This window comes from Piliocolobus tephrosceles, chromosome 15 (assembly GCF_002776525.5).
Source record: "Piliocolobus tephrosceles isolate RC106 chromosome 15, ASM277652v3, whole genome shotgun sequence".
NCBI classification, from domain to species: domain Eukaryota; kingdom Metazoa; phylum Chordata; class Mammalia; order Primates; family Cercopithecidae; genus Piliocolobus; species Piliocolobus tephrosceles.
The window spans coordinates 26,625,661-26,648,756 of record NC_045448.1 but is presented as its reverse complement, the minus strand read 5'-3'; the positions used below and the strand labels follow the sequence as shown (position 1 = coordinate 26,648,756).

Below are 23,096 nucleotides of genomic sequence, written 5' to 3'. Positions count from 1 at the left end.
AGTGGTCTGAGACTGCAGAGGCCGCCTGGGCTGGTCAGCCTCCCGGAGCTCTCAGCCCCCAACCCCTCCCCAGCTTCTCTGCCCTTGCCACCCCCAAAGGAGGGGAACTGTCCAGGACTACATTTACTGTAGCAAATTATTGTTTCCAGATGGCTTGGGGCCAAAGCCATGTCATTTGCTGCAGTCTCTGCATAGAACAGCTGGGCCAGCAGGATGCCTGGGGACACCGCAGGGTCTCTGAGAGAGGCTGCAGAGTTCCCAGCAGCAGTGCAGTGTGTCACTGTGGCTGTCCACCATCTCCAGGCCCTAGGGCTGGTCCCTCCACCCCCTTCACCTGCTCTGAGCCATTTCCCATGGAGGTGATAGCAGAGCCTGTGCAGGGAGAGAGGCTCCAGTCCTGGCACTGACAAGCATTCAGCCAGGGAAGGGGCACTGCTGGAGGAGTGAGGGGAATTTACACCTTCCATACCCATATCCTGCCATGGGGAACAGAGACAAGTCTTGGCTCTGCTACCAAAGGACCCTGTGACATCAGCAAACTTGGGCCTTAGTTTCTCTAGTAGAAACGAGTATAGAAACTGGTATAAACCAATATAGCTCTCTAGTTCCTTTCCTTCAAGGTGGGTTTATAAAGCCTTTTCGGTTTGTACTTTTAGTGTTTAGCAATCATCAAGTGATGTAGAATTGAGTCTCTTAGTATAAAAGATGTAACTATACTAAGTTACAGCATTGTATAGTTACTAAGTATTGACAATAACTATATATACTAAGATATCTTAGTATAGAAGATGCTTATTAGATACCACTAATATGCTTATTCTTATTTATATCTAACCTTCTATACTGAATATCTTCTATATTCTGTGTGATGTCTATGTATTTTCTTATTTAATCTCCACAGCAACTCTGCAGAGGTACTGCTATTACTCCCGTTTTACAGATGAGGAAACTGAGACTCAGTAATGAATTAGGATTAACTTTGGTGGCCAATGACAGTATACCACAGGTAGCAGGGCTTAAGCAAGATAGCTTTCAAGATTGCTGAAAGCTATATATTTATTTATCTAATATATAGAAGTCAAGAGATAGTTACCCACAGTGGTTCTTTTGGTTTTGGTTTTTGTTTTTGAGACGGAGTCTCACTCTGTCGCCCAGGCTGGAGTGCTGTGGTGCGATCTCGGCTCACTGCAAGCTCCGCCTCCCTGGTTCACGCCATTCTCCTGCCTCAGCCTCCCCAGTAGCTGGGACTACAGGCCCCCACCACCATGCCTGGCTAATTCTTTGTATTTTTAGAAGAGATGGGGTTTCACCGTGTTAGCCAGGATGGTCTCGATCTCCTGACCTCGTGATCCGCCCGCCTCAGCCTCCCGGAGTGCTGGGATTACAGGCGTGAGCCACCGTGCCTGGCCAGTTACCCACAGTGGTTCTAAAGCTTTCAGTGTCGGGGATCCCAGGTCCTCCTATCTTGTCGCTTTATCCTTCATTCCCAAGGTCACCTCATTATCCCAGAGGACCACACCTTCTCTTTATAGACGGTCCCAGAAGTTGTCCGTGCCTCTTCTGCTTACACTTCGTTGGCCAGAACATAGTCACATGGGCACATCTAGCAGCAAGGGAGGCTGGCAAATGTAGTGATTGTTTTGGGTGATCCTCTGCCCATGAAAGATTGGCGCTTTATTGCAATAAAGGCAGTTAAGGGTGGTTAAGAACATAGACTTTCCATCAAGTGAGACTGCCTGGGTTTAATCCTGTCTCCATCACTTACCAATGGTTACCCTGGGTAATTCATTCATTATGTATTCAACAACAGTCATTGAGCATCTACTCTGTCCCAGGCATTGTTCTGGGAACTAGGGATACAGCAGTGAGCAAAAAGACAAAGATGTCTGCCCTTGTGGAATTGATATTCGAGTGGAGGGAAATAAATGAGCTAATAACACATAACGTGTTGGGGAGTATTCTGTGCTGGGAGAAGGACAAAGCTGGGAAGACACAGGAAGTGCATGTTTACACAGGGACTGGGTAGTGCCCTAGGAGGAGCTGACACTTGAATAAAGACCTAGAGGATCTCTAGGTGAGAGTGTCCCGAGGAGGGGGAGCCTCTGTGCAAAGGCCCTGAGGCAAGAGTGTGTCAGCTTGATTGAGCAAGGAGGCAGAGTGATGGCGGGCTGACTTGGGGATCAGGACCTGGACTCTGCTCTGGGTGAGACGGGGCTGCAAGAAGAGGGCAATGAGGAAGGAATGACAATCAACAGATCACCTGGGCTATTGTGCTGGGAATAGACTTCAGGGGACAGAGAGAGAAGAGGGAAGCTCAGCGAGAGACTTCCAGGGCGAGCTGGAGAGAGGCAATGGTGGCCGGGCTAGGGTGGGGTAGTGCATGAGAAATGGGGGAAGCTGGGAGGATTTGCCAATCCATCACCTGTGGGGTGCAAGGGAGAGAGGTAAGGGTGACTCCAGGTTGGCCTGAGTGTCTGGAAGAGTCCCGAAGAGTCCCAATTCCCAGGGAGGGAACAGCTGTGAGTGCAGCAGGTCTAAGGGTAAGGGCTGGGGAGGGAAGCATGAGGAGCCTGGGCTTGGACATGTAGAATATGAGGGACTATTGGGTAAGAGCAGGAAGGCAGGTGCATATGTGAGCCTGGAGTTCGGGGAGAAACCCAGGATGGAGACATACATTTGGCATTCATTAGCCTATAGGTGATGTTTAAAGGTTGCAATGAGCTGAAATGAGATTAAGGAGGTAAGTAGGGTTATTTAATCTCTGCATGCCTCAGTTTCATCTCTGAAGGATTAAATGCAGTGAACTGCAAAGCGCTTAGACCACTGCCTGGCCACAGCAAAAACATCTGTGCTTGTTGTGGTGGTGATTATTATAATTCACTCAGGCAGCTGTGTTTACCACCCAGTGAGGGGCTTGGGTGATCGTGCTGGGAGCTCTGGGGGAGCGGTGCTGAGAATGCCGGACATCGCCTCACCTGCCTTCACAACTTGCCCACCTTCCAGACTTAACCCCTGATACTTCTCCACTCAGGCCATCCCCGCAGCCTCTGCTCCCATCACACCGTGCCAGTCACTCCTGCCAAGCAACCCAGAGTGGCTCCTCTGCCGCTGTCCCTGCCTGGCTTCCCAGGGTGACTCCATCTCTGCCGCTGTCCCTGGCTCCCCAGAGTGCCTCGGTCTCTGCCCGCTGGTGGCCCGGCACCTCCTCCACCCGCCGTCCCTCCAGGTCACGCTCTTCCAACGCCTGCTGAGAAGACTGATTTAGGCAGCCCTGAGGGATACAGGACACCCCTCAAAGTGGCTCTGTGGGAAATAGGGTCAGGTGGACCCAGGCTGTTCAGTGCTCAGGAGGTTTATGTAATGGCCATATTTTATGGCCCTAAAAGGAGGACCCAAGGCCTGGCCAAGCTCAGGGCAGCACTCCCCAACTGGTGGGACGGTCAGTGGGCACTTCTGAGCGCCGTCCTGGAAGGCAGGAGCCCTGGGCTGTGGCTGCAGTTGAGGAAGCAGCAGCCGGCACACACAGGAGTCAGTGTGGCCCCCAGAAGTCTGGGAAGTCCCAGTGCCACCCCCACTGTCACCCACCCCAGAGTCCCCAGGGCTCCCCGCGGCCGGAACCCTCTGGGCACACCAGGGCACTGCAGCTTCCTGGGCTCTTTTAGACGGGATTTGAAATGTATGGAGCCCGCCATGGTCTGCAGGCTCCCTGTCCCGTGACCCTTTTTCTGACAGCTGTGGCTTGCCTGGGATGAAGAAATGGTGCCTGTTCTTGCCCATTTCTGGACTCCATTTCAGGAAGGAGGCTGCATGGGGTTGGAGGGAATATTGCCTCTTGTCCCGTTAACACTTTAAGGCACAGCCAGGGTCAGTACGTCTAGCTCCTCTGTGGAGAGGCTACAAGGACCACTGTCCCCCCTTCACTGCAGAGGTGAGAGCACATGCCCAGATCACACAGCTACTGCATCTGGACAGTAGCAGGGACTGGCACCCAGGCCTTCCGACTCCAGATCCAGGCCGCCTTCCGCTCCACACTGCCTGGCAACCATATAACCCTCTGTGCCTCAGTTTCTTTTTGGTAAAAGACTAATAAAAGTTTGATTGTGAAGATTTAATGCCTTCAAGCTCCCAGGAGAGGTCTGAGCATGTAGTACACACACGGTCAATACTTACTACCACTGGTATTTCCGACAGGTTATTGAGCACCCATGTGTGTCCCGCCTGGGAGAGTTGGGCTCTGGGGGGCCTCCCAGAGGCTAATGGGCATCTGTGGGGTCCTGGCTGGTGCTGTGTCCCCCAGGACTCCTCAAGTCCCCTTCCTATTCAACCCCCATCTCCCTCTAATGCAGGTCTGGCCTCTTCTTTACAGATTTTAATGAGAATGGCTTCATTGATGAGGAGGACCTGCAGAGGATCATCCTGCGACTGCTGAGCAGTGATGACATATCTGAGGACCTGCTGATGGACCTCACGAACCACGTGTGTGCTGGGGGCTGGGAGCTGGTGGCTGGGGCCGGGGATAGGGGCCACGTTGTCACCCAAAGCCCCCGGATGTCGGGCCACCCTCTTGGGAGGAGATCCAGGGCCAGTCTGAGTCCGATGACACATTGGCCTTTGGTGCACACATTCCCTGGGGGCTGCCAAGGGGACAGGCAGCTCAGGGTGCCGTGAGGAATGGGCACACAGAGGGAGGCAACTGCCCCTCGACTTTCTGTCCTTCCTCCAAGACCTGTCCGGGGTCCTCAGAACACTGAGCCTGACCCACCGACTCGAGGGACCTCCCTACATGAGAGGGACTGCCAGTAGTGGGCCAACAGCAGCGTAGCCTCAGAGGGACCCATCTCAACATCCCCTCCCCACACTGTCCCTGGCTCCCCAGAGTGCCTCGGTCTCTGCCTCGGTCTCTGGGCACAATACAGTGCCCAGGTGTCCCGGAGTGACAAACACGAAGATGGCCCCACAAACTCAAGTCAGGGCATGGATCTCAGCTTTCAGAACATGACAAGTGTCCAGCATTTCCAGTCTCGATGGGGACTAGAAGGCAGATAAAACCATGAGCACTGTTGAGGGAGTCACCACCACCTCCCTGGCTGCCTGGGCCCCCTGTAGTGCAGAGCCCCTGTGTGTACTGGTTGGCGGGGCAGGTAGGGGATACTCTTGTTCTCTCACTGCCAGGCTGGTGCTGGAGGCCCCAGGAGTGAGTGGCAACCAGCAGGGTCCAAAGCTTTGGTGCATGTAACCTAATCTCTGTGGGGTCACTGGGATCAGGGGACCAGGGAGACAAGTGTTAAGCGTGTGGCAGAGCCCCTGGTATGTGACTTTCCCCCTCCACCCCGTGCCCCGCCTCATTGCCTGACACCGGGTTCCACTCAGCCACCTTCTGTGCTCCCTGGCCAGGTCCTGAGTGAGTCAGATCTGGACAATGACAACATGCTGTCCTTCTCAGAGTTTGAACATGCAATGGCCAGGTCTCCGGATTTCATGAAGTAAGGCATTCTGGAGGGGCGGGACTGCCCAGAAGAGTGGGTGGGGAGGCAGGAAGGGCCCCCCAATGTCTCCTCACTCCATGGGACATCTCAGTCTTCCCAAGGAGGCTGAGTTTCCAGAATGCTTTGCAGATTCTTTCAGAATCAGCAAAATTGGAGCTTCTGAGAAATGAGGTAACCCTGGGGTATTAAAAGGCAGAGGAGAGGCTTGGATCCCAGGCTTTGAGAATGACATCACAGCTCCAACCTCAGAGCATTCCCTGTGCCAGCCGACACACCTCTGTGCTTCTCCTGAGGCCCACTGGACTCCTGATGACCCCACTGCCTCCAGCAGCCAACTGGGAGTTGGTGGTTTCAGGGGGGTCGGAAGATGCTGGTGGTGGAGCTCATAGAAGAAAAGAAACAATGAGAGAAGCATCCAATTCTATTTCTTAGAGCAAGAGGGGCCCAAAGGGTCTTCTGAGGCCCAAACATCCTTGAGAAGATTGGCCATCTCCAGATCCCCCTGGCCATGTTGAAGTCTTTTTGGGGTGCTGCCGCTTTCAGGAGATGCATGCCTCCTGGAGGCAGTGCGCGCCATGGAGGACGAGCCGGGTGGAGCTGGCGTCTCCCGCTCCTGGGTCCGACTCTGCCCCTGGTCTCAGAGGCGCGCTGATTTCAAGTGTGCCCACTCAAGGTGCTTTTACAGATGAAGGGAAACAGAACTAAGAGCTAGACCTCAGCCAGCACCAGGGCAGAAGCCCGGGGCTGCCGGGTCCCTCTGTGCCAACGTCTCTGCCTACCATCAGCCTTCCATGCTCACTCGGTGCTGTGCACCAGCTGTCTCCACTTTGTCAGACACAAGACCATGCACGGCCTCCCTGCAGTGGTCAAGTTTATACCTCCTCAGTCTTGAGTGACCTTCAGTGACTCCTAAGTAACATCTCTCAGCTCTGACTCCAAATCCCCAGAGACAGGATCCGAGTGGCCATGGCCAGGGGCCCTCCCCTCTTCTGACTGCCTAGATGAGGAGCGGGCTCCTCATTCCAACAGGCCTGCTAGGGCCTGTGGCCTGGGTGGCCCCTCTCTAAAAGGATGCACACTTGGGACCACCCCGGCCAAAGGTAACTCCTCTTGTTCTGTCACAGCCCAGCACGTAATGAAGCTGGCACCCTGACTGCTCGGAGTTTCGCTTTGAATCTCTTCCATTTCTTTCCACTGATGCGAGCACCACAAGGTTCCTTCTGGTGCCCTGCCTTTGCCTTGTGGTGATGCTGAAAGAAGCTTAAAGAAGGTTTGGGGTTGCTTTGGGACGGCTGCAAAGTGGCTGTTACCAGAGAAAGGGACATGAGATGCAGGCCGGGGAGGGAGCCTCCAGGACTCCTGTGAACCCAGGAGTCAGAGGGCCCCTTGGACCTGTGGGCTCACGTGGCTCACGGGACTCTTTCTTTCAGCTCCTTTCGGATTCACTTCTGGGGATGCTGATGTAGCTGCAAATACCTGACGTGGCAGCCTCGAGGAAGACCACTGGAATCGAACCCCCTCCAGCAGTGGAGGGAGCTGGTTTGAAGTATGACTTTGTCCTGGGCCCACCCTCCCCTCTAGAATATTGTTTATTAGATAAAAGAAAAGAAAAACCTGTTCCTGAGTCCACCAGATCATCGCTTTTTAAATGCAGGATCATACATGGTACTTTTTATTAAGAACTGCCCATTCCAGGGCTTCCGTGTGCCAGCGACATCAAGCAGGCTGGGGTGGCAATCTTTTTGAGGGAATAGTTCAAATCTCAACTCGTGTCACAGCAGGGGACCAAGCCAAATGGGATGAAGGTCCCTAGCAAGATAGAGGTCCTTCCCTCCCTTCATCAAAACCCCCGACCCCCAACACCTCGCACTGCAGAGCTGCACAGAGACGTGCACATAGCAGCCATCCAGCCAGCGCCCGGCTCCCCACTCCCCTTCTGAGGGAGAAGGCATCTTGGCCCTGATTGTGGGACCAGCAATCAGAGTTTATTTGCTTTGCTATTCAGCCAAGCCCTGGAATGAATTCGGCCACCACAGAGAGCCTCTGGGGTCCAGCTCCTCAGGGACTTGGACACACAGAAGCCGCCCACTGGGTTTTTCTTATTTGCATTATCCTGGGGGAGGTGTCTAATCTAATCACTGGCTACAGAGGAGGGGCTGCTCCAGCCCCAGGTGTACTTGAACCTGGCTGTGTTCCCCTTGCCATTAGGTCCTGACTCACCCGTTCAAGGACAATAAGGGCCTTGTCGTTTACTGGAGTGCCCTTGATCAAATCCAAGAGGTGCTGAAATGTTGGAGAAGGTCCCCACCTTGGTCTGAGGTCCCCATCCCAGATCCTGTCACTGAGCGGCTCTCACCCCCGTCATGCCCCTGCCGCAGCAGGCAGGAGCCTCCTGGGAGGTAGGAAGCAGCAGCCTGGTGGGAGCGGATCCTCCAGACCCGCAAAGACCACCCCAGGCATATGACCTCAGCATCCATGCCCAGCATCCACTTCTGGCCTGGGGCCCCGAAACATAGGAATTCCTGGAAGAGTGGCCTGGTCCTAGGTCATTCCCTCCCATCCTCTTCTAGAAACAGCTTCAGGGGTAGAGGCCACATCCACCTGTCCAAGGCAGCCTAGGCAGAATGCAGAAGGTGCCTGCTGCACACAGCTTCTTCTCCCAGGCTCCACCCTCCACAGGCTCCTTCAGGATCCCAAGGTTTATGTCTTCCCTGCCCCTCAGTCTCCACATGGACCACAAGCAGGCTGTGTCATGGACTTGGGAGTCAGAAAGACTTGAGTTCAAATTCTGGCTGTGTTACTTCCCAACTGTGTAAGCTTGGGCAACTTTCTCCCCCTCACCCTCTCTGAGCCTCAATGTCTTTATCAGTAAAGTGGGGATAATAACACTTCTTCCCTCACAAGTGATCGTGTGGACCAAACGATGCCAAGTCAGGGCTCCAATGAAAATTCCTTTCCAATCATACCCGGTACAATTACTCTGGGGCCACTTCCCCTTCATTCTTAGACGGGGGTAACTGGCCTTTCTTGCTTATACCAGGAGAATCAGGTGGGAGGTCTCTGTACCTGAGTGGCCTGCCACTAAGGCTAGGGAACCCTACATTCCTCAGTTCAACTTGCCCCATCTTGGGGAGAAGGTAGCTGGACCTGTCAGGTAGCCGGACACCACTTTTCCTTGGCTTCAGTCCCTGGGGCAGAGCTTTCCGCAGGCCCTTAGGGCATAGTGCTGTGTGACTTTCAGGGGGCATTTCCTGCTGTGGCTGAGTGTCCCTGGGATCCAGAGGAGAGGTGGGTAGGATGGTCATGGCTAAAGATTTTATTCCAAGGAAGCCGGGCTGGTCTCGACCCGGGATCTCAGGCATCAGGCACCTGGTCTCATGCTCTGAACTCAAAGTAGCAGTCTCTCCTTTCCCGCTCTTGTGGGGAGACCCTCTTCCCTGACGGGAAGGTCTGGTAGGTCTTCAGGTTCTCAGGGGCTAGTCTCAAAAGGTGCCACTTCTTCTTTGGGCACAGAGGAGGCCTAGGGGTGAGGATGGGACTGGTGTTATGCAGTGTGCCAGGGAAGGAGGGTGATGCATGCCCACCCACAGCCCCATGTGCCAACTCTCCAGCTGATGCGGGCCTGCTGGCTACTCGTCAGCTTAACACCTGATAAGTCCCCCTGGACTTGGGGTGGGAATAACCTGTATTTACATAGTGGCACGGTGGTGAAGAGTGAGGGCACAGATGTCAGGCAGACCTGGGATGGACTCTGGTCCTAACTCCTGCTAGCTAGAAGTGTGCATATTTAAGAATGGCTCAGTGGTGGTATCCCCCTCTTAGCGCTGACTTGAGGAATAAATGCAGTAATGCATGTAAAGCTCTGGACAAGGAGTAATCACACAACAAATGTTCTAAGAAATGATGATGGTGCTGATGGAGGGGATTCCAGGAGGGAGGGGCTTGTCCCAGGCCCGTCACTGACCCTCTTCTCCCAACCAACTGGTTGGCCTGGCAGTGCAAGTGGCCAGGCAACTTGAAGAAGGAACAGAGTTGAGGTGTCGCGCTCTCCCCACGGTGATGGGGGTGGGGGCAGATCCTGGCCAGAGCTGTCTCAAGAGGACACCTGTCCACAGGAGCGTCCCACTCTACTCCAGGGACGGACTGGCTCGGAGCCATCCCAAGATTGGAGAGAGCCCCTGAGTCCTGGACGTGGTGATGGGAGATGCTGCTTCCTTTCCAAGCTCTGCCTCCAACCATCCAGGCCATGCAGCACAAGTTCCCTAGGTGATAAATGAACCTCGGGTTCCCTTTTTTTGTAAAATGATCCTATCTTGCAGAAAGGAACTTTTGGATGCAGTGAAGCCTGTTTCTATAAAAACCATTAAACTTATGAAAACAGATGCTGCTTTATCAGTAAGGATGATGGTGAATCTCAGGACTCTGAGGCAAGCAGGGAGTGGTCGGTATGGAGCTAAATCCCAAGCTCTATCCACTGACCTCGCAGGTCAGGCACCACCCACCACCCTATCCCACCCCAGGACACCTCCTGTGAGTGATACCACTGCCTGCGCTTCAGGAAGGAGAGAGCACAGAAACCACAGTACCCAGGTCATCTTTCAGGGCAGAGTGGGCCTTCCCTGGAGAAAGGCGCTCTCCTAGATAAAAGCAGTGAGGGGCAGGAGGCAAGGAACTTTCCTATTTTGTTAGATGGACAGAAGTCCATGTTCTCTTAGGAGAACATTTTCCAAATGTGGATGGGGCTGGGGGAAGATTCCTGCTCGGTGTAGTGCCCTCTGTATCCACCAGAGGGCAGCAGCTCCTTACTGCTCTCTGCATGGGCCCCCGCGTTAGGACTAGTGTAGCTGCCAGGCTGCCTTTGCGGGCAGGGCATCAGTCCGCAGATTCAGGCCCACTGAACTTACGGAGTTTCTCCCAAATTCCCAGTGCATCTGGCCAGGAAAGCATTCTTCCTGATTCGCCCATTCAGGCTACCAGCATCCCCCCTGAGGCTGCCAATGCCCTGACCCCCTTGCTCCGTAACCATCACTCTCTGCACCGCACGTTTTAGGGTAAGATCCTCAACTCATGTCTCAGTCTGTGCGCTGTGCATGCCTGGCCGAGAGCAGGTGCCCCATGGATGCGTTTGTTGACTGCGTGGATGAAGGGAGGGCAGGGACTCACAACTCACAGGACAGTGGGGAGGGGGTAGTGTTCCGGCTCCCTCACAGGCAGCACAAAGTAGGGGACTCGAGGCACCGTGCCCGTCTTGTCTTGATAGTACGTCCGATGCTGCTGGACTGTCTATGGTTCAATCAAGGAAGAGATGACAGGTTGTTAGTCCGCAGTACTGACCCCAGGCACCTGCATTCCATGCCTCGCTGCACCTGGGCAGAGTTGGGGGCCACCTCCCCTAATGCCCCTGGAGGAGTCCCAGAGTTGCTGGGGTCCCAACTCAATTGCCAACCAGCTGGTTGTCCTCAATAAGCCTCAACTTCTCATCTGCCTAATGGGAATAATGACACCCACCAGACCAGCTTTGCTACAGAGTGTAAATGAAACAAGGGACCAGCTCGGACAAAGTACAAAAACTCAGCCCCGCAGGCGTACGCACACCTGCTGTGCACACAGGCACCATGTCCGCCTGGCCTGTGTTTGCTCCCTTCTCTCCTTCCCCCCTGTATGGGGCATGTTCTGTTGAGCGCCAAGATGGAGGGAAAGGCTTTGGCAGACCCCCTGAGATGGTCGCATATGCCTCAGAGGCTGGTGGCGTCGACCGCCTCCTCTCCCAAGGAAGTTGCTTCACTCATACAAGTTCTCTGCCCTGGGGCCAGGACATACCTTGTCCTTGCAATCAGGCTAGAGGGAGAAGCTTGCAAGAGAAGGTGATGGAGAGAGTAAGGTTTTGGGAACACAGGAGAGAATGAACCCGTATCCCTGCCAAGGACATAAGGGCCAGCTCAAGCCGGTGCACCTGTGGTCTCTGGGAATGTGTCTGAACCACATCCAGGGAGGCTTTACCAGCCCAAACAGCAGGACAAGAACAACAGAGGTATGGGTAGGTCCCCATCCTCGGGCTTACTCCCTGCAGGGCAGTCTCGCCCAGCCTGGGGCTGAGGGTGACTCAGAGCATGCCCCCGGGGGGCTGCAGGGCATGGAGGGGGTGAACAGGCTCCCGGATGCGGGTAGATAAAACACCGTGGGGCTGGACCTGGGGCAGGGGGCTCTAGTGGGGCCTTTGCTCGTGTTATTCATCTGGCAGGTGGATCTTAGACCTTTTACTCACCTAGAAAATATATGGCATTCCACAGATCCAGGAGACTCCAGGGGGAGGTAAGGGCAGGAGCATCCCTGGAGACCCCTAGCTCCACTGGCAGTGGGGGTGAGCAGGAATTGGAGATCCAGAAGCCCCAGGAGGTGGGGAGAGATCAGGGGGGCAAAGTCCTAAGCCTCCCCACTCCCTTTAGCCAAACCCACCATGCTCCCTGCTGGCTCAGGGGCTCTGAGAAAGGAAATCGAGATACTGTGGCAGGTACGAGGTCTCCCTCAGTCCCTGGCCATCACTTCCTTCCCGTGGTGGGGGCAGGTGGGCAGGAGGGGAGGCCACAGGGCAGCCCCGCACAGCTTACCTGGTAGAAGTTCGTGAGCTCTGTGGATCGGTGGCTGTCCAGGTTGAAGCGAGTGTAGCTGGGCTTGTGCAGCCAGCGGTCCCGGGAGCTCGCGCGCTCCATCAGCAGGAGGTTGGGGTTGGTGGAGAAGATGGTGGGGAAGTGGCCGCCTTGGCTGAAGGGAGTGTGGCTCTTCTCCATGGCTGTGTTTCGGTGGTCCTGGAAGTACTTGAGGGTGGTGGTGCCATAGGGAGCGCCGAAGGAGAAGGCCACAGTGGGGACGTGGCCTTGGTACCTGCCGATCACAGAGGAGGTAGTGGAGCCACAGATCAATGAAGGGCCCCAGGTCTGTTCCAAGAGAGGCCCTTAAAAGTCGAGGGTGCGGTGGCTCATGTCTGTAATCCCAGCATGTTGGGAAGCTGAGGCAGGAAGAACACTTGAGCCCAGGAGTTCTGAGACCAGCCTGGGCAACACAGTGAGACTCTGTCTCTACATAAAAACAACATAATAATTAAGAAAAAAAAGAAGAAGAAGAAGAAGGGTAGAGTCGGGGGAGCCCGGTGGCCATCTTTGGCCCTCAAAGGCTTCCCAAGGTGCACTGACCTGCTCAGGTCTTTGGGGAAGGCCAAGTCCAAGGGACTCTGGGCCTCTCCCTCCCCACAGAGGTCTTTCCTAGATGCTCCTCTCTCCAGACCAGGAGCTTACACAGCGGCCAGAACACCAGATACACCCTGGTCAATGCTGTAGGCAAATCACTGTCCCTCCAGGGGCCCGCATTTACTCAGGCGATGGCCTGAAGATGCAAAGGCCTCCTCTGGCTCCCATTCTGTGGTTGTCTCATGAAAGAGTAGGGGGAGTATGAGAAATGAGTGGGGACCCAGTCAGTGAAAGGCGATGGGTGGGAGATGTGGTGTAGCAAGGCCTAGGTTCAGCATGCTGCAGCCTTGCTCCCGGCACAGCAGCCTTCCAACGCCCTACTCAGGCAGCCTGGAGACCCGACCAAGGTTCTGGAGCTCTGAGAGCCTACAAGGAGTCTTCCACCCTCTGCCACCAAGGAGGTTCCATGAGAGGGACAGGAGATGGGCGAGCGGAGGCCTTGGTGACACAGGCACTCTAGAGATCCTTGGTTAAATGAGACTCGCTCCAAGAGCTAAAGACTTGTTTTGACAAAGCAAGGGAGAGTCAACAACACCCAGAGAGTACGGGCGCCAGACTCGCGGCCAATGCGGAAGCTTGCCGAGCAGCACGGCCCTGTGCCCCCTTGCACACCTCACTCTCCGGGGTCTGACTTCTGCTCCATGAGGCCCTTGAAATCGCTCTTCCCAAGGCCGCCTGTGCTCTTGCTGCTGCAGGTCGGTGGACACGCTCTGTCTTGCTGGGCCTTCCGGTAGCACAGGGCATCACCCACCTCTCCCTTCTTGAGACACTGCCCTTGGTTTGGATGACACCTTTGCTCTTTTCTGTTGCTTTCACCGATATCTCTGACCACACCTTCATGAGCCTTCTCCTCTGCCCGCCTCTTAAGCACTGGTGAACCTCCGGGGTCTGTCTTGGGTGATGGCAGCCATGCCATGGCCATAGCCACCTCCTGTGTGCAGATGACCCCAGTCCACAGCTCCAACCTGGGAGTTCTCTCCAAGCCTTAGGCTGCTATGTACAATTGCACACCAGACATCTCCCTTGGATGTCTCCCAGGCTTGATCTTCCACTCCCACCTTCCCTGACAGTCTGGTCCCATCTCTGTGAAAAGTAACTCCTAGCCGTCTAAGTCAGAAACTGACACATCCACCTCACCCACATCTAGTCAGTCACCAAGTCCTGTAGCTCCATCTGAGCCTACTGAGCCTAGCCATGTGCCCTTGTACCTGGCCTGTGGTCGTAACAACCTCACTGTTCTAACTGCACCAGACCCCTGTCCCTGCAATCCCTTCTCCACCAGACTGAACTTTAGTTCAGAGTCAGATCCTTGGCATGGCATTCGAGGCCATCTGTGATCTGACCCTGGCCCAGCTCTCCAACCTTATCAGCTCCCCTACACCCCAGTCCTGCAGAATCATTGCAGCCATCTAGATGTAACTCCGTCTCCCCACTCTCGCCTTTTCTGGGGTCTTTCCCTGTGCCTTGGGCCTCGGTCTCACCAACAGAATGGACGCTGCCTGGAATTAGATAGCAACACATGGTTTCCTTCTTTTTGTCTTCAGGAAAAAGGCAAGGAAGTGAAGCCGAGTGACTGCTGACAGGCCTGCCCACTGTAGGGAAGGTCACACAAAGTGAGTCCTTCCCTGGCTCCTGGTCCCACCGCCCTCAACAGCTCTGCCTTCCTGGGGTCTCACAGCATCGGGCATTGGGTGGGCCAGAGCTGCGATGAGGCTGCAGAGGGGAGAGGCTCCACCCCAGCTGCACAGGCCCCCCTCCAGCCTCACTACTCACATCCCTGGATGCCACAGAGGCGCTGCCCTTGACACCGTGACCCTGGCGGTCCTGACTCTTCTCCACCCACCTCAGTGCCCTTCCTCCTCAGCCCCCTGAGTTCCCCATGGAGGCCAGGTCTCCTCCGGAACTGGGAAGACGGAGGAATTGGTGGGTGCCTTGCTGTCTCTCCAGTGAGGCTGGGTGGTCACCTTGGCCACTCCAGGAGACACAGTCCTCCTCTCAGCCTGGGCGCCACTCCTGGGTCTGGAGCTCCTGCTCTGGCTTCACCCAAGGCCTCACTGTCCCATCTGTCTCTCCCCATCTCTCTCAGCCTCTGCCCTTCTTCCATCATCTTTAATGTCCCCCCCCTCTCAGCGTCTTCCCCTCTGCCTGTAAGCGGGCTTGAGCCGTGGTTCCTAGATTGTAGATTTCTGCAGTGAGGGCTGGTGCCCGTTTATAGTCAGAGGCGAAGCAGCCAAGAGAGGAGACGTTAAAGATGGTGAAGAGGAAGGTAGGATTGCAGATTCCCTCCTTCTGGAGCTTGCAAAGGAATACGCTGCACCTTCTGCCTAATTTCTCAACTCTCACCCTTTCCTTGACCTCCCTCAGTCTGCCTTCAGACGCATCACTGAAACGTGAACCTCTACATCTAAATTAAGGTCATGTTAGATCCTGCTGTTGCCAAATCCAATGTCCTTGGCTCACACTGTCCCGCTGCAACATTGGCACCGATGAAGAAACTTCTTTGGGAAAAAACCTAACCTGAGACGTGCAAGCAAGTTCCTGAGAGTACTTTGTGCTGTAGGTGAAGCTGAATCAAGATATAGATTCAATAAATTAAGACGTCAAAGACAAGCAATGGGGAGATGTGGTCTCCTCTATCCTGAGGGCTCCTCCCACGTGGAGGGGAGCTTCCTCCCACACCGGAACCATCTCCCAGCCCCACATGCTCTTGGGCACTGGAGGTGGAGGAACGCCTGGGTGGTGAGTCGCTGGGAAACACTGGGCAGCCTGTGACCGGCCCCTCCCCTCCCTCCTCCTCCTCCTCGGAAGCAAGGAAGCCCGCTCCGCCCCTCTGAGCCTTAGGTTTTAGATGGACAGGCACTGCCCGTGGGGAGGAGGCTGGCCTCAGCGCAGTCCCGCCTGTCTCATTCTAAGGCTGTGTTCACCCCATTCTCTAACAGCCACGTTCCTCTTTCATCTTCTTTCTCAAGTGGTTCGGAGCTTAGGGAATGGAAGAGATGCTGGTCACCAGGTGCTGCCAACCCCAGCAAAAAGATGAAGCGATAGAATGAAAGGCAAAGGAGGATAGCCACAGCATTCCACAGGGAAAAGAACGCAAGCCAATAATACCACACCAGCCAGGTGGTCACGGACCAGGTGGTCACAGGTGGTACAAAGCCACCCTTTCCTAGCACGAAAGGGTTCAGCCACCAAAGCACTCACAAGCTCTTCTTGAAAGTCATGTTCAGTGACAAAATCCTGCCAACCAAGAGATGATTCAAAAGAAAAAGAAAAAAACCAACTCGGTAATGTAGAACCTCTGTTAGAATGAGTGGTGGTGAGCTTCAAATCTATTTAAGTGCAGAACCAGGAATAGCAACTAGGTGAATGCTGGTTACAGAACGGAATGTAAATGTTATAAAACCTGTCAAAGTAAAACTAATTTAAGCAACCAAAATTAGAGGGTGGGTGGAGGGGAGATGGGGGTGCACTTACTAAGAATCTCTTTAAATCGGAGTCAACCCATGGCATCTAAAATTGAAACACGTCGTTAGGAAAAAGTACAACATAATGGCTGTAGCCCTTTGGTGGTTTTTCTCCTCTCTCTGTTTCCTATAGAGGGATCTTTTTGTACTAATATCTCTTGTGATGAATTAACACTTATCTCAAATCCACCTATTCTTCCATTTTGCTGCAGTTTCTTTCTCTTCAGTTAAGTTATATTAAGATTCAATTTCATGCATTTCATTTTAAAATAGCAAATATGGTATGATTATATTTTTATAAAGTTGCTTTTGTCTGTTTTTATATCCATCCATCCATCCATCCATCCATCCATCCATCCATTCACTCCTCCATCTAGTCCTTTATCTGAATATATGCATAAGGTCTACGGCCATACCACACTGAATGTGCCCAATCTCATCTGAATATATACATAAAGAGAAACTCTGAATAAAATTCACCAAATGTTAATCCTAGATAATTCAGGGTGTTTGGATTTGGGGTGATTTGTTGCTTTCTTCTTTGTACACACATCATTTTTTAAAAACAGAATCAGATGGCACACAACATTAATTTATAAGGAACCTGCTGTGTGCTGGCAACACACTAAGTGCTGGGAACACAAAGACCCATGGTGCCCAGCCTGCCTTCCCTGAGCCCAGTCCTTCCCCGAGCTCAGTCATTCCCCGAGCCCAGTCCTTACTGGGTGTTTACTGACTCATGGGGTGCACGTGTCAGGGGCCATGCTGAGCTGGCCTGGTTTCAACCAGCTCCAACCCAAGTGGGACCGCGGTCAAGGCTCTAGTGCTATCAACCACAAGGAGGGAAGGCCATTCCCAGGGTGGGTACTGGAGGAGCTCCATGATGAGTTTCCACTGGGGTGAGGCTTTGAGGAGAGCCCCGGGGCAGGGGGAGCCCCTGAGTCTGGCTCCTTTCCCAGGCGATGGTGTTGCCCCAGGGTCTTCTTCTCTTTTCAGGGACCCATTCCTTCTGGGAGATCTTGTCTACGTTAGACTTCCAATGTGTCCCGTATGTCAATGACAGCCAGATCTGGGTCTCCAGCCCCTACCATTCTGGCAATGGATCCACATGTCTGGCTGCCCACACAAGGCCGGGCCACCACGCCACAGACCCAGCGCCACTGAAACTGTTCTTCCTCCAGTATACCCCTGCCCCCTCCAACCTCCGCCTAAGCCAGAAACTGGGGCTCAAAGGCCCTGTGTCCTCTCTTCTCCATCACCCTCCACATCTGACCTCTCCCTAAGTCCTGCTTAGGCCCCTCCTTAGCCACTGGCCTGCAGCCCTCCTCCGTCCCACTGCTACGAGCCTCCCTCATTGCTTGCCTGGACAATCTCCAGTCTCCTCCCTGGTCTCCTAGACCAAGCATCACCCCCTCCAGCCTGCTGTCCACACAACACCAGAGCCATCCTTCCTCTCCTCCATCACTTCCCTGTAGGTGCCCTTGGCCCCAGCAGCCTTACTTCCAGTCTCCAGGGCCCCACGTACTCTTCAGGCCTCTGGGCCTTTGCACAGAGTTCCTCTCCCTGGGATGCATTTTCCCTCTTGCCCACCTGGGGATCTGCCACCCACTCCAAAGGATCCATGGCCCCTGCTGCCTCTCCTGACTGCATACCCTGTACCCTAGCACTTGCCACGCTGGGAGGACTGTCACCCTTAAGTCCACACTCAGACCCGAATGAACTTGTCTCTTCTGCTAATCCGTGTTCTCCTTTATCCTCGGCACCTGGCACATGACAAGTGCTCAACAAATGTTCACGGGAGGAGGCAGAATTCTAGAAACTCTGGGGGCACCATGCCCTGGAGTCCTGATTTAAGAGGAGCGTGGCTCTGATCAGCAGAGCACATGTTGGCATGAAGCATCCCGCCCACAGGGGCGTTGGGCTCCTCTGAAGAAAGGAGCCATAGAAAAATGATGTGTTCTCGTGATTCTTCTCTTCGCCCCCAAGCTCTCTGCCATACTCCTCCTCTGCTCCCTGCTTCTCCACCTTCTCTGAATGCCAAGATATTTGCATCCCAATAGAATAGAAGCCCTCTCCTCCGCAATCCTCCTGAGCTCTGCCTGGATTCTGTTCAGGGCTTGCTGCTCAGACAGGTGTGTGTGTGCGCACACACACTTGCATACATGTGCAGGTTCACATTCTTTAGCACTCAGTGGGCACATCTTGGCAAGCTAGGTCTGTGTCCCTTTATGCACCTGCATTTGTGTTCCTTTGAGCATGCCCTGAGCTCCACAGTGGAGCCTTCTGCCATCCTGTTTGTGTTGATCTGTGGCAGGCCAAGGTAGGGAGGAACAGAGAGGAATGGCAAGTTTTGTAACAGGGCATCGAGTGGTCCCAATGGCAGCATCTGCTGTGTTGGCTGGTGCCACCACACCTCCCCTTCAACCCCTTCATCTGCCCCCATCCACCGCCCTGTCCCTCCATCCATCTGTACACCACGTAAGCCAGGAGACTGTGCCAAGTGGGGCCCCTGGGCAATGGTCACATGTGGATTCTAAGTCCCACTGTGGGTTACTGTGTGAAAAGACGCAGTCCCTTCCCTGCCTTTTAATAGCACTGCTTGGCCCCACAGCCAACACTAAAACTAATTACCATGAGCCACCGGGGACCCCATGATCAGCCTTATGAACTGATTAACCAGCGACTACTTGGCATGTCCCCATTCCACAATGCATCCTCTCCTCCACAACACCACCTACTGAGGACAGTTATGATCAGATCCTTCTCCAGGGCAAAATCCTTCAAGGGCTCCCCATTGCCTGTGACACCAAGCACAAGCAGGGCCAGGAGTCAGTCCCTGCATGCCAGGGCCTCTGTGAGAAGTCTTTCCAGTCGCATCATCCACTGTCAGATCACAGCTTTCCCACTCCAGCCGAAGAGGCCATTTGCTGCTTTGAAAGAACACCCTTCTGGCACCTCTACACCATCTTTTTTCTGAAGCCACATCCTTCATCCAGAAGGCTCTGCTCTCCTCGCTTCCCACATTGTGATCTTACCCATCCTTTGAGGTCCATCGTGAATGTCCTCTTTCCCATGGAGCCTCCATGACCCAGTCCATAGACCCTGCCTGTCCACTCCATGGAGCTGTCTTTGCCCTTTGCACCTCTCCTATGTCTCAGTTCATACTGTTTTTCTTTCTTTTTTTTTTTGAGACTGAGGCTGGAATGCAGTGGCATGATCCTCACTGCAACCTCTGTCTCCCGGCTTCAAGCAATTCTCCTGCCTCAGCCTCCTAAGTAGCCTGGATTACAGGTGCCCACCACCATGCCCAGCTAATTTTTGTACTTTTAGTAGCGATGGGATTTCGCCATGTTGGCCAGGCTGGTCTCGAACTCCTAACCTCAGGTGATCCACCCTGCCTTGGCCTCCCAAAGTGCTGGGATTATAGGCGTAAGCCACCGCACCTGGCTTCAGTTCACATTTTTTCATATCACAATAATCTGAGCCAGCGGAATATTCTTTCTGTATGAATTATAGGCTCTCTGGGGAGGGAGGGTTCTGTTGTACTCATACTGGCATGCTTGGTCATCCCTGCACCCAGTGGATGCTCTGTAAATATCTGTTGAATGGAATTGACAAATGGTGGCACATTTTAAATGGTTGGTCTTTCTTCTGGAGAGAAGGGGGATCCCTGTTGCAAAGCCCAAGTCTCCAGGAGTCCCTGATCACCTGTTCTTAGGGGGTTCCCCAGTTCCTCAAGGTTGAGAGGCACCAGTTACCTATGAAATGTCCTTGAACAGCTCAGAGTTGAATTCCAGGAAAGAGATAGGGGCTGGCCTTGGGGCAGAGGTCTTGGGAAGCGGGTGGGGAATGATGTGGCTTATGAATCCTCCAGAAGAGAAGATACTGCAGCAGAGAAAGGCAGGTGAGTGGCCAGAGGCCCCCTAAGTGTGTGAGGCCCTCTGAGACCAGGCTGCCTGGGGGGATAGAGAGGGAAGCTCCCTGTGGGGACAGGGCCCAGAGGGAGAATAATTGAGGGGCTGTAGAATTTACTTTCTGCTTCTGTATTTTGGGCTTGAATCTGGGACAATGATCTATTCTCTCAGCTGGAGATGAGAACTGAACAATGAAAGTAGCACCTGCTGTGCCTTCAGTCAGACCTCTCAGCCTGGGGGCGGGGGTGTGCCAAGGAGAATGGCACAGGCTCCACACAAGGAGGCCCCTTCTTTCAAATGCTTGAAACAGGACCACACCTGCCAGTTTGTCAACAGTGGTCTGCATTGCAAGGGGCCATAGAAATTCTCAGACAAGCGTTCTTGTCCCTGGTTACATCTTAGAATTGCCTGGGAGGATTAAAAACTCTTGTAGCCCCAGCCCAGCCCAACCAATGACATCAGAATCTCCAGATGGGGCCTGAGCACAGGTCATAGTTAAAGCTCCCCAGGAGATTCTAATACTAACGAATGGGCAAAAGGGGTCCCCTACCTCTCCCTGGCCTTTGTTTCATACCCCAAGATGCACTGGCCTGTTTGGAGGGCTGCACCTCCGGTGCCAGAGCCCGGGTGTAAGTGGAAGGGGTTTTGGAAATGCAAATGCTTTGGGAACCCTCCCTTCCCAAGCCTGGCCTGACCTCTCTCCCTGAAGGGTAAGGCCCCAGGCCCCAGGAAGCTGGCAGGGTATATTACTCTGTTCCCACACTGCTATAAAGAACTGCCCAAAACTGGGTAATTTATAAAGAAAAGAGGTTTGATTGGCTAATAGTTCCGCAGGACTGGGGAAGCCTCAGGAAACTTACAGTCAGGGCAGAAAGGGAAGCAAACATGTCCTTGTTCACATGGCAGCAGGAGAGCAAAATGGGTGCCCAACAAATGGGGAGCCCCGTATAAAACCATCCGATCTTGTGAGAAAATAACTCTCATGAGAACAGGATGGGGGAACTCCTCCCATGATTGAATTATCTCCACCTGGTCCCTCCTGTGACGTGGGGATTATGGAAACTACAATTCAAGATGAGATTTGGGTGGGGACACAGCCAAACCGTATCACAGGGGCAGGCAGTAGTGGGCTGCAGGCAGTAGTGGGCTACAGGCAGTGCCTACTGGCTTCAAGGGAATCAACTTCTAAATTTTCAGGAATTTGTTGTCTGTTAATAAACAAGCCAGTATTAAATATCAAATTACATTAAATTACAATTAAATATGTTATATTAGGCCAGGCATGGTGGCTCCTATAATCCCAGCACTTTGGGAGTCTGAAACAGGCAAATGACTTGAGCCCAAGAGTTCGAGACCAGCCTGGGAAACCCTGTCTCTACAAAAAATACAAAAATTAGCCAGGCAAGGTGGTGCACACCTCTGGTCCCAGCTGCTCAGGAGGCTGAGGCGGGAGGATCACTTGAGCCCAGGAGGTTAAAGCTATAGTGAGCTGTGATCATGCCACTGCACTCAAGCCTGGGTGACAGAGTAAGGCTCTGTCTCAGAGGAAAGGAAAACACACTAAAACCAAACGAGAGAAATAGTCAAAACTCCTTACTTCCTAATTATTTTACCACGTTACTATCATCTGTGTTTGAGGTTGTCATGTCCACCGTATCTGCGGGGTGGAAATATTATATAATGCTGCACAGCTGTGCATTCATCCCTCCCCAACTCTGCAATTAAGGACACTATGTTGATAGTTTGAAATCAGCTTTGGTAAGAGTATTTATACCACAGATATAGATGAATGTTACAAATCAAAGCAGTTTTGTGCTCCAGAGAACTGGTTGTTAAACATTTGCCAGCACACCACTGTGTGTGTTTGCTGTACAGGGATTCTAGGGATGGGGACACAACCACCTTTGTGAGACTACTCTCCTGACAATTGAGTGGAACACACTGATTTTAGGATCACAGGCCCCTGAGGTCTCCAAGGTCCAGCTCAGTGACAGGTGCGGGCACAACAGCCACCCCAGGCAGACAGAGAGAGGGGCTGGGAGGTAAATCCTCCTGCCCTCACTCTTGGTGACAGCCACTGGGCAGGAGCTGTGGGCATGGGGCATGGGGCAGTCTGGGCATGAATGAATGCATGGTGCAGGCCAGGGGTCTGCACTGAGAGCCGGGTGAGGCATGGCTGGAAACAGAGGATGAGTGGATGCCACCCAGATCCGACCTGCAAGCAGGAAGCTTGGATCCTCACTGAGGTCAATCTCATCCCTTCAAACCCCTTCAAATCTCAGGGACTCTGACCCGAGAGCTCCTGCCCACTGCCGGAATAGCACCCAGTCCAGGCGCAGGCAGGCACTGCCTGTGGCAAAGTGCCTAGGAGCTGTGTCCCCAGGAACGGCAAGGGACCAAACGGAGCGCCCTGGCCAGCGAGGCTGAAAACCAGCTTTGTTATTGTCTCGTGTTTTCCAGGGTTCCTGGAACCAGGTCTTGAACACAGTAGAGATCTAACGAATGATAACAGCTAACACTTTAGGCATGTTAACTAACTGAAACCTCTTCAAGCTGCACACCATGATCATCCTCATTGAACAGACAAGGTAGGTGAGGCAGAGGGGTAAATAACCTGCCCAGGGTAAGGAAGTGATGGAGGCAGGATTTGTACCAGGCAGGCTGGCTCCAGAGTCCATCTCTTACTGTCGACCCCATTCCCTCCCTGCTAAATGAGGGAGGCAGGTGTAATGCCACATGAGAGCTGGGGAGATATTGGGGTGAGTTGGGGGTGTTGAAGTCACAAAGATGAGGCTCAGCAACTTGCTGAATGACTTGGGCAAGCTGCTTATTCCTTATCTGGGTTATTGTGATGATTTTAAAAAAGAAGAAGTGAGCTGAGATTGCGCCACTGCACTCCAGCCTGGGCGACACAGCGAGACTCTGTCTCAAAAAAAGAAAGAGAGAAAGAAGGAAGGAAGGAAGGAAGGAAGGAAGGAAGGGAGGGAG

The 23,096-nt window shown here is 53.5% G+C and overlaps 2 protein-coding genes across 2 annotated transcripts in view; one reads left to right on the top strand and one right to left on the bottom strand.

The window, feature by feature from the left end:
- CIB4 (calcium and integrin binding family member 4) overlaps nucleotides 1-7,108 on the top strand; it is a 63,782-nt gene extending 56,674 nt beyond the window's left edge. Inside the window, exons 5-7 of the mRNA XM_023230078.2 lie at nucleotides 4,367-4,476; nucleotides 5,395-5,483; nucleotides 6,917-7,108. Of these exons, the coding sequence (XP_023085846.1) occupies nucleotides 4,367-4,476; nucleotides 5,395-5,483; nucleotides 6,917-6,947 (230 nt within the window). The 3' untranslated portion in view covers nucleotides 6,948-7,108. The remainder of the gene's footprint in view (nucleotides 1-4,366; nucleotides 4,477-5,394; nucleotides 5,484-6,916) is intronic.
- A 1,679-nt stretch (nucleotides 7,109-8,787) lies between these two features.
- FAM166C (family with sequence similarity 166 member C) overlaps nucleotides 8,788-23,096 on the bottom strand; it is a 17,603-nt gene continuing 3,294 nt past the window's right edge. The window contains exons 2-4 of the mRNA XM_023230107.2: nucleotides 12,095-12,368; nucleotides 10,657-10,769; nucleotides 8,788-9,006 (exon numbers count right to left, since the gene is read on the bottom strand). Of these exons, the coding sequence (XP_023085875.1) occupies nucleotides 8,862-9,006; nucleotides 10,657-10,769; nucleotides 12,095-12,368 (532 nt within the window). The 3' untranslated portion in view covers nucleotides 8,788-8,861. The remainder of the gene's footprint in view (nucleotides 9,007-10,656; nucleotides 10,770-12,094; nucleotides 12,369-23,096) is intronic.